This window comes from Salmo salar, chromosome ssa02 (assembly GCF_905237065.1).
Source record: "Salmo salar chromosome ssa02, Ssal_v3.1, whole genome shotgun sequence".
Lineage (NCBI taxonomy): Eukaryota > Metazoa > Chordata > Actinopteri > Salmoniformes > Salmonidae > Salmo > Salmo salar.
In genome coordinates, this window is record NC_059443.1 from 55,697,043 (window position 1) to 55,711,571 (window position 14,529).

The 14,529-nt window shown below is 44.6% G+C and overlaps 1 protein-coding gene across 7 annotated transcripts in view; it reads left to right on the forward strand.

The window, feature by feature from the left end:
• The window catches only part of LOC106588110 (regulatory-associated protein of mTOR), a 218,903-nt gene that overhangs the window by 138,802 nt on the left and 65,572 nt on the right, over positions 1 to 14,529 (forward strand). For all 7 annotated transcript variants that reach the window (XM_014176787.2, XM_014176794.2, XM_014176814.2 and 4 more), the window contains 4 exons: positions 2,679 to 2,754; positions 7,128 to 7,229; positions 13,558 to 13,641; positions 14,250 to 14,360. In XM_014176787.2, coding sequence (XP_014032262.1) covers positions 2,679 to 2,754; positions 7,128 to 7,229; positions 13,558 to 13,641; positions 14,250 to 14,360 — 373 coding nt within the window. The remainder of the gene's footprint in view (positions 1 to 2,678; positions 2,755 to 7,127; positions 7,230 to 13,557; positions 13,642 to 14,249; positions 14,361 to 14,529) is intronic.

Genomic DNA, 14,529 nt, shown 5'->3' on the forward strand with positions numbered 1-14,529 from the left:
GGAGGAGAGTCTGATAGAAGAAAGGAAGAAAGAGTGGAAGAGAGACTGATAGGAAGTGTTGAGGTAGCTAGATACCAGTAAAGAAGGAAGGAAGAAAGAGTGGAGGAGAGACTGATAGGAAGTGTTGTGGTAGCTAGATAGCAGTAAAGAAGAAAGAGTGGAAGAGACTGATAGGAAGTGTTGAGGTAGCTAGATAGCAGTAAAGAAGGAAGGAAGGAAGAAAGAGTGGAGGAGAGACTGATAGGAAGTGTTGAGGTAGCTAGATAGAAGGAAGGAAGAAAGAGTGGAGGAGAGACTGATAGGAAGTGTTGAGGTAGCTAGATAGGAAGGAAGAAAGAGTGGAGGAGAGACTGATAGGAAATGTTGAGGTAGCTAGCTAGATAGATAAGGAAAGAAGGAAGAGTGGAAGAGAGACTGATAGGAAGTGTTGAGGTAGCTAGCTAGATAGAAGGAAGGGTGGAGGAGAGTCTGATAGGAAGTGTTGAGGTAGCTAGATAGCAGTGAAGAAGAAAGAGTGGAAGAGAGACTGATAGGAAGTGTTGAGGTAGCTAGATAGAAGAAAGGAAGAAAGAGTGGAAGAGAGACTGATAGGAAGTGTTGAGGTAGCTAGATAGAAGGAAGGAAGAAAGAGTGGAGGAGAGACTGATAGGAAGTGTTGAGGTAGTTAGATAGGAAGGAAGAAAGAGTGGAGGAGAGACTGATAGGAAGTGTTGAGGTAGCTAGATAGAAGGAAGGAAGAAAGAGTGGAGGAGAGACTGATAGGAAGTGTTGAGGTAGCTAGATAGGAAGGAAGAAAGAGTGGAGGAGAGACTGATAGGAAGTGTTGAGGTAGCTAGCTAGATGGAAGGAAGGAAGGAAGGAAAGAAGGAAAGAAGAAAGGAAGAAAGAGTGGAAGAGAGACTGATAGGAAGTGTTGAGGTAGCTAGATAGGAAGGAAGAAAGAGTGGAGGAGAGACTGATAGGAAGTGTTGAGGTAGCTAGCTAGATGGAAGGGTGGAGGAGAGTCTGATAGGAAGTGTTGAGGTAGCTAGATAGAAGGAAGGAAGAAAGAGTGGAAGAGAGACTAATAGGTGTGTAGCGGACAGAGTAAGAGACACAGAAAATGAGAAAAACACAAAGTGTGGAGGTGGTGAGATTGTGAGGGTTTGGGGAAATATGTTGATTGATGATCGTGTCCATACACAACCCGCAAGTGTTATTAAAATGCTCTTGTGTCTTTATTAGTGGGCCATTATTAGGATATAAATTGGCTGGGGACAGGTGTGCATGACTGTGTGTGTGGTGGGGGGTGTATGGCGCTATGGCTGCACCAAGCTCTGCTGCAGGTAGAAGCTATAGCAGTGTCAGCAACTAGATACAAATTCCCTCATACACACTTAAAGGTCCCAAACTGTCATTCTTATTTCCATGTAAAATAGCCTTTTGAGTGACTAAAATATCACCTCTAATATTTGTTTTGGTTAGAAATGCTGAAAACGTGCAAAAAAAAAGTACTTTTAATCTCATGGCTAACTACCAGGAAGTTTGAAAAGACAAGGCTTTGTGGGCGGGGAGTTTATTATTCATGAGCTCACCTTGACTGACAGCTCTTTGAAACGCCTATGTCAAGCAACTTGGATGCATTGAGCAGTGTCGCAGTAAAATCATCTCAAGCAAATTTAGTGATACACAAAGCAACTCAAACAACATTGAAATTGCATCAATGATGTCAATTGTTTTACACATCTGTTCTTTGGCATTGCTCTTGTGATGCGCTTCACAGCCGCAATGACAGATGTGTTGACTTGACAAGTGCGTCAGAGTTTTGAACGACGGCTCGGAGATTCGAACCAGTGACCTTTCGGTTACTGGCCCAACGCTCTTAACCGCTAAGCTACCTGCGGCCATCACACACCCCTCACTCCTATCAAATCCCAATCACGTTTCATGTCACTTTTCACTCACTTCCCAAACTGATTCTAACAGCAACAAGAGAGATGGGTTTTTTTGTTGTTGTCGCCGAACGAATATTTGTCTGCTTGTCTCGACTGATTCCAGATGTTTCATATATTTGATATATTCATGCACTGGGATTGCAGATATTTATACCTGATATGTGTATTGAATGCACACTGTGTTATGTGAATGATATGATGATTTGTATTCTACATAGATTATAACTAGCATGTAGGATCCTTTGACTAGGGAAATATCTTTCTCCGTAGAGAATTGTATTTGTCATTTATCTTGGATTCCTCTGTTACCTGGATGGAATAGGCAAAAGGCAGTGTTCTTAGAGTTGCGTTCAATGACTGTAACAAATCTGTAACGTTGAGTATTGTTGCATTCGTCAACCAAATGCTCAATTCCTGCATGCACTTTCTAACCAGAGGACAAACCCCTTAGCTGCAGACCCCAAGTGCTGCGTCAGAGCAAATAGGGAAAAGGGGGGTTGGTGGGTGGATAGGGAAAAGGGGGTTGTTGTGAGAGTGCAGCAGTAAAGGGAGTTTGATGTGTGTTATGTAACAGTATGAATTAAACATGATGACCAGGGAGAAAGAACACTTTGGAATTGATCAAAGCCTCAATGCTGTCCTCTCTAGGACCGTCTGTGTGTGTTTGTTGGACATTTGGGTTGTTGATGCCGTGTGTGTGTGTGTGTGTGTGTGTGTGTGTGTGTGTGCATCGCTCCTCTACAGGCAGGCATGGGACCTGGCTGTGGACATCTGTCTCTCTCAGCTGCCCACCATCATTGAGGAGGGCACTGCCTTCAGGGTGAGTGTGTTTTTCCATTTATCAGTGCGGGTTCCTCGGTAACTTTGGGACCTAGTCATGCCTTGTGTTTGTCTACGTCAGGGGTCTCAAATTCATTTTGCCTGGTGTCCAAATTCTGTTTTCGCCAAGGTCCTGTGGGGCCACACTGCAAAATGATTTTTTTCCCCTTCATTTGAATAGCCCTCAGGCGTTAAGATAAATTGCCCTGTATGCTGTGGATACAGTTTCTGTGTGTTTGACACCTCACTGATAAATAACCCCACTAACTGATGGCTGGCTGTCGGTCACTCCAGGTTGACTAGTCTGACTACACACTTTCAAATTCTTTCACTTTCATTGAATTTACCCTGGTAACTTTGGCACTTCTATGAGTTAAAATACAATTTTATTTCCACTGATTCATCACAAACACTCTCCCCGGCCCAGTCAGTGTATCATCCTATTACCCATCTGACCCAGTGGATGCAGGGGTGAAATGTCAGGCCTAATATCCGTGTCAATGACTCTATAGCGGTTATGGTAGCTGTGGTCAACATATCACTCCATCCTGGTCAACCTGTCTGGGGCTACTTGTCCAGTCAGTGCAACTCCATTTCATTACAAGATATTTTCAACACAAGCGCTTGAAAGTTTCCCACTGTGGAAGTCAGCGCTAACGCATTATCTTTGGGGTCTGTTTGGGTGGTTTGAATTGTATACTACAGTACATGTTGCCCTGCCATATACCGCCTTCCTCTGTGCTTTTCTACAAAAATATCGAATCAAATACAAATGTATTATATACCCAGAAATAGAACTTGAGATGGTCATAAAAGATGTGTTGTTGCAGCTCCCTGTAGAAATAGAATAGTCGGTCTGTCCAGACGAGCTACAAAACTTTAGCATCCCGTTATGGTGTAATAATCCACTGCAATTATAATATTGAATTCCCAATCTCTCTGGGGGAAAACCCTGGGCCAGGCAGGGGTAGAAAATCTGATTGTGAAAACATACGATTATTACCAGGGGTTGTGTAAGGGCTCCTTACGCCGTCTACCGTCATCTTCTGAACTCTCCCATCTCTTTTCCTCACTCTATCTATGCCGTCTTTACTTGAACTCCCTCGATCTATTTCCCACTCTCCCTCGGTCCATTTCCCGCTCTCCCTCGGTCCATTTCCCGCTCTCCCTCGGTCCATTTCCCGCTCTCCCTCGGTCCATTTCCCGCTCTCCCTCGGTCCATTTCCCACTCTCCCTCGGTCCATTTCCCGCTCTCCCTCGGTCCATTTCCCGCTCTCCCTCGGTCCATTTCCCACTCTCCCTCGGTCCATTTCCCGCTCTCCCTCGGTCCATTTCCCACTCTCCCTCGGTCCATTTCCCACTCTCCCTCGGTCCATTTCCCACTCTCCCTCGGTCCATTTCCCACTCTCCCTCGGTCTATTTCCCACTCGCGCTCGAACTCTTACTCCAGTGTTGTCAAACATAAGGCCCATGGCAAGAAAATATAACATTTCAGTGCAGCCCTCCGGACCCCGGTGAAGAACGAATGCAGCCCGCCGGCGAAATTTGTTTGACATCCCTGTCTTCCTCCCTCCCTCTTATTCCCTCTTTCAATTGTCTCTCTCTTCCTTCATATCTCCTCAAAAAACATAGCTATGAAATTCTTTTCAGACACCATATCAAGCAGAGAGCAATGCACTCCCATTGCAAAAGTTTGTATGGAAAAAGTTGAATGAATCTCTACAGAGCGCGACTCCCTCCCTCTGAGTCTGCAGTCCTATCAGTTCTCCACCTGGCCTGTTGAGGTGTGCCTCTTCTCTACCACTTCTGAGAGAACATCCCTCTTCCCTCTCTCTCTCTCTCTCTCCATTCTCTTCCCTCTCTTCCTTCGCCCCCGCATGCTTAATGGCACTATAATTGACCCACCTGGGTCCTCTACAAATGTTCCCCCCTCTCTCCGTCTGCCTTTTGAGAGATAAGAGACTTGTTCACCCTCTCTGAGTTCATTCAGAGAAACTCTCTGAACTCTGTTAGTTTGTGTGTGTGTGCTCGCTCCTTGTGTGTGTGTGTGTGTGTGTGTGTGAGCGCACGCTCCTCGTGTGTGCTCGCTCCTCGTGTGTGCTCGCTCCTCGTGTGTGCTCGCTCCTCGTGTGTGCTCGCTCCTCGTGTGTGCTCGCTCCTCGTGTGTGTGCGCACGTGCTCGCTCCGCGTGCGTGCGCATGTTCGCTCCTCGTGTGTGTGTGTGTGTGTGTGTGTGTGTGTGTGTGTGTGCGTGCGTGCGCGCGCTTGCTCCTCGTGTGTGTGTGTGTGTGTGCGCGTGCTTGCTCCTCGTGTGTGTGCGCGTATGCGTGCTTCCTCCTCGTGTGTGTGTGTGTGTGCGCGCGTGCTTGCTCCTCGTGTGTGTGTGCGCGCGTGCTTGCTCCTCGTGTGTGTGTGCGTGCGTGTTCGCTACCTCGTGTGTGTGCGTGCGTGTTCGCTCCTCGTGTGTGTGCGTGCGTGTTCGCTCCTTGTGTGTGAGCATGTAATTGTGTGAGAGCATAGCGGTGGTGCTTTGATTATTCACCAATTAATTTCCTTCTACTCTCGTCAGCGAGAGAGCCTCTGTTGTAACTTCCTCTGCTATATTAAGGGGACGATGATGATGAAACTGGTCATGGTGCAGTTAATAGCAGCAGACTCAAATTGTCATGACTGCTCTGTGGGGCTGAAGGGAAGCAGGGAACAGAAGGCTGGTACATAAAGAAGTGGCACGCGTTCACACACTACTGCAGCTGGTAGGAGTCAAGGCTACAATAGAGGCTTCCTTATGTAAGGGTGTTATGTAATAGACAGATCGGTATAAGAGTTGGCTCTGTTCAGTTGATCGGGGGGTGTGTGTGTCATAGAGAGGAGGTGTGCTGCATTAGTTTCATGACTAGTGTCTGCATGTTGCATTGTTGACATCGACGTGCTGATTTGCCGTGCACATGCTTGTATAACTTACACACAAAACCTAAATAAATCACATTGTTATAAAACTCATTAAACTCATTCTACAATGAGATGTATGGTACTGTGTGTACAGTTCATTATCAATGCATTAAGCCTAATGTGTGTGTGTGTGTGTGTGTGTGTGTGTGTGTGTGTGTGTGTGTTGTTCTAGCTCTAACTTTTAAATGGATAATGCTATTTTTGAGTTGTGTGTTTGAGAGGTCACGGCTGTGTTTGTATGCAGGTCAAGATACACTACGTGACCAAAAGTATTTGGACACTTCCTCGTCGAACATCTCATTCCAAAATCAAGTGCGTTAATATGGAATTGGTCTCCCCTTTGCTGCTGTAACAGCCTCCACTCTTCTGGGAAGGCTTTCCACTAGATGTTGGAACATTTCTGTGGGTACTTGCTTCCATTCAGCCATGAGAGTATTAGTTAGGTTGGGCAATTAGGTCTTGCTCGCAGTCGCCGTTCCAATTCATCCCAAAGGTGTTCGATGGGGTTGAAGTCAGGGCTCCGTGCAGGCCAGTCAAGTTCTTCCACACCGATCTCGACAAACCATTTCTGTATGGACCTTGCTTTGTTCACAGGGGCATTGTCATGCTGAAACAGGAAAGGGCCTTCCCCAAACTGTTGCCACCAAGTTGGAAGCACAAGATCGTCTAGAATGTCATTGTATGCTGTAGTGTTAAGAGTTCCCTTCACTGGAACTAAGGGGTCTAGCCCAAATCATAAAATACAGCCCCAGACCAGATTTTTCTGTTGGAGTGCCAGATGGTGAAGTGTGATTCATCACTCCAGAGTACACATTTCCACTGCTCCATAGTCCAATATTGGTGAGCTTTACACCAGTCCACCCGGCGCTTGATATTGTGCATGGTGATCTTAGGCTTGTGTGCGGGGGCACGGCCATGGAAACCGATTTCAGGAAGCTCCAGACGAACAGTTCTTGTGCTGACGTTGCTTCCAGAGGCAATTTGGAACTCAGTAGTCAGTGTTGCAACCAAGGACAGCTTGTGTGGTCTACCACTTTGCGGCTGAGCTGTTGTTGCTCCTAGACTTTTCCACTTCACAATAACAGCACTTACAGTTGATCTGGTCAGCTCTAACAGGGCAGACATTTGACGAACTGACTTGTTAGAAAGGTGACATCCTATGACGGTGCCACATTGAAAGTCACTGAGCTCTTCAGTAAGGCCATTCTACTGCCACTGTTTGTCTATGGAGATCGCATGGCCGTGTACTCGATTTTATATACCTATCAGCAACAGGTGTGGCTGAAATAGTCGACTCCACTCATTTGAAGGTGTGTCCACATGCTTTTGTATGTACTCTGTGTGAGTGAGCTCAGTATCAATGTACTGTATGTATATTCATCATAGATTTATTAAAACGATTGTGTTTGTGTTTCATCCCAATAGCACAGTCCGTTCTTTGCAGAGCAGCTGACAGCGTTCCAGGTGTGGCTGACCATGGGAGTGGAGAACAGGAACCCCCCCGAACAGCTCCCCATCGTACTGCAGGTACACACACACAGACACACACACAGACACACACACACACACACACACACCAACGGCAGTAAAATATCTACCCTCCCCGAAAAAATGTTTCAGTTTTATGAGTCTTTCTCTTTAAATCGCCATAGAAATGGCCTCTTTCAACGTTGAATGACTGGGTTTTGAGGAATAGAAAGTCACGGATCTGGAGATGAAAATAACAAGGGTATCAAGTTGAATTTGATTGGTCTGAAGTGTGGAAACGACTCCTAATCTTACCACCTCCCAATGCCGAAATATGGAAGATCTAAACTAGCAACGGTTCCAACAAACTAACGTTCTTATTTAATCAGTAAGCATATTAAGGTTATGTGATTCGTAATGACATTGGCTAAAGAGAACTAGGTTTCGACTAGGGCTGTCAAACGATTAAAATAATGAATTGCAATTAATCACATTAAATTCCGTAGTTAATCGCAAATGTTACTTTTGGTGCAAAATAAAGATTTTTCCATTTAAAAACAAAAGCTGTGTATTGAGTTGTAGGTGTGTAGGGACTGAAACACCAAAAATATTATGTATCACAATTTTCTTAATGGCATATTCACCATAAACAAGTTAAGAAATACAAAATTCCTGTAACTTACTAATTCTCCCAGTAGGCCACACACACACTGTTAACGCTTTAGCCAATCCAAATTATTGTTCTCCCAATTGCTGATTGGAGGGTTGGCTATAAAAAAATAACTTGTACTATGGATACCAAGAACAAACAGCATAAACCTGTCCAACAATGTCATGAATTCCACAGAACATAAACCTGTGACCATACACTTCAGTCGTCCTTATTTCTTTTCACTGAGCCAGTTGCTTAGACAAACACGCCTGTTGACATTTTGAGATGATAAAGCTACTCTCTTCTTCTGTACGATATGCCCAGAGAGTGATTACAACCTCTCACACGGTTCTGATGTGGCAGGCGTTGCCAGGTACCTTCGTACAATGCAGGCCAGCCTGTTGTGTGCCCCTGCATGCTGTGACCACCACTATAGTGGACAGTCCTCCATACTCTGCTTTGTAACGCTCCACACATTTCTCAATGGACTCCTCCTCTTCATCACACTCAGAAGAACTGAGCAAGAGGGCAGCTTTCTTCTTTGGTGGCTCTGAATATGTTGCTTTATCAGGGTGCTGTGCAGGCTTCTCTTCCTTCAGCTAGTTGCTGACCAAAGCCCACACCTCACCCCTCTCAGGTCTGGGAAGGCTCTTCAGGTCCTTAAACCTTGGGTTAGTGCTGTGGCCATGTGAGGTTGGTGTTTTGCAGCGTTTGGTTTTCTGCAGCGTTTGGTGGGCTGTGTTTGACATGTCCAGAAAAAAATCTCCACACAAATCAAACTAAGAAAATGCGTTAATGGTGTCCAAAAAAAATCTATGCATTAAAAATGTTACACATTAGCGCGTTATTAATGCGCTAACTTTGACAGCCTAGTTTAGACATTAAGTAGCGCCCTCTTGAATTTAGACAGTATTTCACTACATTCTAGTCAATGCCCTATATAATGCTGAATGTCATTGTCATCAATTAACTGCATTACATTCACAAATCATTTGAATTTAGATGCTAACGAATCCTAACAATAAGTTACTGGATCTGATGGTTTGCTAGCCTGCTAGCTAGCCCGACTGCTACTTCCGAAATAATAGGGTTTGCAACAATAACAGCCAAGTTTAATCTTAAACAACAGTCCAAACAACATGTAAATGTTAGGCCTGTTAGAACACAACATTTATTATGAAATTTACAGGCAAATCACTACACATCCTGGTCTCTCATGATTGAAGCCTTTTCCTTTGGCGCTCACATAAGCAATGCTAGCTAGCTAAGTAGCTAACCCTGCTGCATCTAGTGTTTTCAACAATAACTAAATACCTTAGCGACTGTCCAAGCAACCATCGAACAACACTATAGGCTGTTTGGAACTAATAAAAAGTATGACGTTTACAATTAATTCTTCTAAAATATAGGCTTATTATAAACTGGGTGGTTCGAGTCCTGAATGCTGATTTGGCTGACAGCAGTGGTATACCACGGGTATGACAAACATCTATTTTTACTGCTCGAATTACGTTGGTAACCAGTTTATAATAGCAATAAGGCACCTCAGGGGTTTGTGGTAGATGGCCAATATACCAAGGCTAAGGGCTGTTCTTATGCATGACGCATCGCGGAGTATTGGCCCCTCATGCCTTACGCTTTGAACACACCGATTGCGTCATTGCATCACTGCTACGTAACATTTTGCGCAGCTAGGCAACTATACTGATGCAGGTATCTTTTGCAGACGGTCACATGCGGTTGGACACATGGAGGAGAGAATCATTTTCGCAGTATCCTCAAAACCGTGTCTTTTTGACACAACTGCTGACAGCTACAGGGACATAAACACAAAAAATGCTGCTTGGAGACAAGTGTCCACGATAGTAGGATTGCCAGGTCGGTTTAGTAGTGGGCATGTGCCAGATGTGGCTAGTTAACGTGACCCACAACAATGGGTCCTGGAGAAGACTAGTCTACCTTCATCAGAGCAGAATGCACCCCAATTTTCTTTTCATTTGGTAACATTGCATAATTAAAAAAGGATTCTAAACCAACTTTGGGAAAAGTTATAGTCCTAATGAACATTCTGTAAAAGTACATCTGATGTCAAATAGGGACTATTAACTAGAGAGCCCTTTAGCTGGCTAGGTTGCACATAAAAACAATGTATCAAATATCAATCAATTATGGTATCAAAGGCTTTAAAAATGTACTAGAATGTAGCTTACCGGTGACAAATCGCCAGGCGTTCAACTGGGCTGATGGACTCCCGGTAGTTGGTATCCATCCGGATGATCCTGGCTCCAACCATCTGAAGCAGGTGATCGAACTGGCTTAGGTTCAGACGAAAGTAACTTCGGAATTCCTCTCCAAGCAGTCGAAGCTCTTGAATGAGACGGTGGAACTCCCCTGCCTGCTTTCGGGACTTTAACCATCTCTGGACCCACACAGACCTGCGCTTTCGGCGGGGCTGGTCCCGGCCCAACTTCCTCAACGTTGGTCTCATTGTTGAAAGAGCCGACTCTGCTATCTTGACTATTTATTATTGCATTTCACTCCAAAACTGCATTTTGGAGGGACATTATATTATAGGCTCTCACAATTAATTTGTGGATGTCATCGAATAAATAATATACTTGGCAAATAAATGAATTAAAAAAATGTAAAATTTTCCAGTCAAACTGTTTTTATTATGTAATCCCACTTTTTTTTTTACTGGATATGTGTGCAACAAAAATTCAACATTCACATTTTGCTACTTTCTGTCAAGTCTACGCATACAATTTCATGCATACGTTCGATTTACACAGAACGCACTGCAACGCAATGCTGCAAGGCAAACGCAGCGTTAAATTGGAAATGAATGTACTTCTGGTGTATCGAAACGCAATGACGCAGTCGGTGTGTTCGAAGCGTTAGTGCTTAATTGGAAACAACGCAATGGGAGCTGCAACTTCATCGGTGACGGTGGGAGTGGTTTTGCAGAATGGAATCATGAGAGTTTGAGCCTTGAACAACAGAAAAGTATTGTCATAAGCTGACTAAATGTCATTATAGATTTTTGAGCATCTATTTAAAATATTTATAGATGTTATTAGACAAAGACAACCAGAGCAACATAAACCAGGGAGTTCCAATATGATCAGAAAACTAAAGACTGGTTATATAGAAAGCTGACTATGATTTAATTTAATGTATTAGTCATCTCAGGGATCCTACTTGAAAACATCACAGAAGTCAATAGACATGAAGTCATAAAATTACACTAAAACTGTGTAGGACATCACTAAATACGTCATAATATTGGTGTAACGGTACGCGTATTCGTATCAAACTGTTTGTTACGGGGACCTTGGTTCGGTCCGCGCTGTCATCCTGAATGAATGCATAAAATATATATATATTTATATAATACATTTAAAGAACGAAGCCTCTTGTGTAAATCTGAGCTGACAAAACATTTTAGACTATTCCGTTAAAACAACTGGAGCCTATGCGCTTGTTGTAATCAAAATTCTAATGGGCGCATTTCAGCCTGTCCTGTTGTGAGGCGCAGCCGGGGACTCGTTCTGTACGATGGTGAGTGATGGGGTTGATAATCCAGGAGGATTCTCCATCGTTGTTTAAATCTCAGTTTGGGAACAATATGTCTTCCCCTGTAATTACCCTATATGTATTTTTAAATCGTGACCACTGCAAAAATATACAATTATAATAACATTCCAAATGTTTAAAGTGGCGTGGCGGAGTTGCCCTTAAAATGTCAAGCGGTTGCTGTGCTGTCTGTAAGCCTGGCTCAGTTAAATCATGGCCTGCTCTCTATCTCCACCAATAATGCATTTATCTGCCTCGCTAGCTCCTTGCACTCTCTCTCTCTAGTTCTCGCTGCTCTCTCTCTCCTTCCATCACCCTCTCCCTAACGCCCTTTATGTCAGGCTATGTTTTCTTTAAAGTGGCACTTCACAGCAGCAGTAGCCCCATGTGTTGTTGTGCTGGCCTAGCCCCTATGCTGTACGGCTCCATGCGGTACTCAGCGTGGTCATTTCCCCCTGACTCAGCAGAGCAGTGAGCTGCAGCCTTCCCTCACACGTCCACGGGGGAAAGAAAGGCAAATAAAAACCAGGAGACGGTCTGGGAGAACCATAGGGAAGGGATAGTGTGGAGCGGTTTTCTTTTTTGTTGGGTGGGTGCGGAAGCGGGTGTGTTAGTGGGTGTGCGCATTTAGAGCTTTGTACACACCCACGTAAGCTCTTACACACACACACACACATACACGGTAGAACAGACAATCTTGCGTTGATCTGTAATATATAAAGCTGTGACATTGCGTTCTCAGCGATATATAGCGTGTGATTGTGTGTAATCTATTGATAAGGAGCTTTGGGAAAATAAGTAAAAGAGAGGAGGGGTCAGACAGAGAATGCCTCTTGTAGTAACAGACTTCCCATTGAAACAAAAGGATTGAGAAAGATGACGATGTCATTGTGATGTCCTACGACTGCTAGCTCAGAAGGGTTGGAGTTTGAGGAGAGACACTCTCACAAAGCCCATTCAATCATTATGACAGTGTATCAGTGGGTGGCTGCAGATTGAACATCTGTACGTACCGGTACTGGTTGATTCACTCCCTGATGATAACCCACACGCTTTGACAGGACAATGAAAGAGCAGATTACTCTGTCATTTGAGCTGGTCTTGCTCTGTTAGGTGTGTGTGGTGTGCGTGCGTGCGTGCGTGCGTGCCCACTTATGATGCTGATTAGTCACTGTCACTTGTCTCAGCAGTTGGGACAAGATTGATGAGTGACTTTGCTATTCTGTGTGTGTGTGTCATTAGTGGCTGTTTATATAATACCATCATTCAGAAGTATACTTTTTCATCCCTCCGATTCAAACCGTTCTTAACTCGCTGAATACAGACAGACCACAAATTCCCAGGCTCTCCTTTCCCAGGTGTTCCCCTGGAGGGTTGAGGGGTAGCCCTGGCACGGTCCGACCCCGGTCTCCTCCTGCGTTCCCTCACGGTCGTTGGGTTGAGGTCACACTGCTCTAATAATACACAAAGCCATGATAGAAATAGCAGTGTGTATGGGTTGGTCGGGGGGGTGGGCCGTGAGGAATCCGCTCCCCCTCCGTGCGCACATGTCCTCTCGCCCACAACGCGGTCGCATGGGGACACGCCAACGTCCGGTCCTGGTGGTGCTGGCGTGCCAAAAACACACACAATCTGTTACCATAACACCCCACCCACATGCTTACAAATGCAATGTCATATACCGCAGGGAACCAGTGGAGGCTGGTGGGAGGAGCTATAGGAGGACGGGCTCATTGTAATGGCTGGAATGGAGTCAAACGTGTGGTTTCTATGTGTTTGATCTGTTTGATACCGTTCCATTGATTCCATTCCAGCCAGTACAATGAGCCCGTCCTCCTATAGCTTCTCCCACCAGCCTCCACTGATGGGAACACAGCCATACACATGTATTCATATTCACCTCATTACACACAGACCTATTATGCTAATAAGGTATGTGCACCTGAAGCAGCCAAAACTCTCACACACGTACACACACACACACACACACACACACACACACACACACAGAGAGGGAGAGCGAGACAAACAACCGCCAGTGCCAGCATATTGGCTAGTGGTGTGAGCCACCTGTTCCAGCTCTCCTTTTGCTCGCGATGCCACTAAACACGTTGAACGCACCACAGTATTGACCTCTGCCCCTTCCCTGGTCTCTTTCAGGTCCTCTTGAGTCAGGTTCACAGGCTGAGAGCGCTGGACCTGCTCGGCCGCTTCCTGGACCTGGGGCCCTGGGCCGTCAGTCTGGTGAGAAACTATACAGCGTTCTTGTCTACCAATACACAAACACATAGCCTAAATACAAGGTTAGCTAGCACAGAGAGATGATTATTGTAGATAAACAAGCACTCATCTACTGTCTGGTGAGAAACAATCTATATCAACTAGTAGACATGAAAAATAAGATAACTCATGTCAAAGATACTGTGTCCGTAAAATGTATGTAGGTTCAGAACTTTTGTCAAACCTCACAGCATAGTTAAAAGAAGAAGTCTAATAGAAATCAGAACTGGATGGTGTTCAGAGATAGATGGGAGGGGTTGAGGGTAGCTGAAGGATGGGACTAAAAACAAACAAAAGATAACTCTTGTAAAATATACTTTGTCTGTAAAATGTATATAGTACTGTATGTATAAGCTGGAAGTAGAAGCCTAAGTCTTGTCGTCCATTAGTTTACTCCAATTAGGGAAGGGGTGGTATATTTAAAATAAATAGACACAGATTTAAGGCCTTAGGGGCCTCTGAGTCTTTTTATTATTATACAGGTGTTGCTAAAAACACACAATACTTAAAGCCAGTTGTGATTTCTTTGGGTTTGAACTTTAAAGTGAATAATATCTCTTGTGTGTGTTCAGGCCCTCTCAGTAGGGATCTTCCCCTACGTGTTGAAGCTGCTACAGAGCTCTGCGCGGGAGCTCCGGCCCCTGCTGGTCTTCATCTGGGCTAAAATCCTGGCTGTGGACAGCGTTAGTAACACACATACATACACACTAGCACATCTACACATGCATCCCACACACTCACTGTACACCATTACAATAACCAACCCATACCAAACTCCTACCATCATAGCAAGCTACATTTTAATTGTTGCACTTTATTTTAAACCAATTTCACTCTCCCTACAGAATAGCT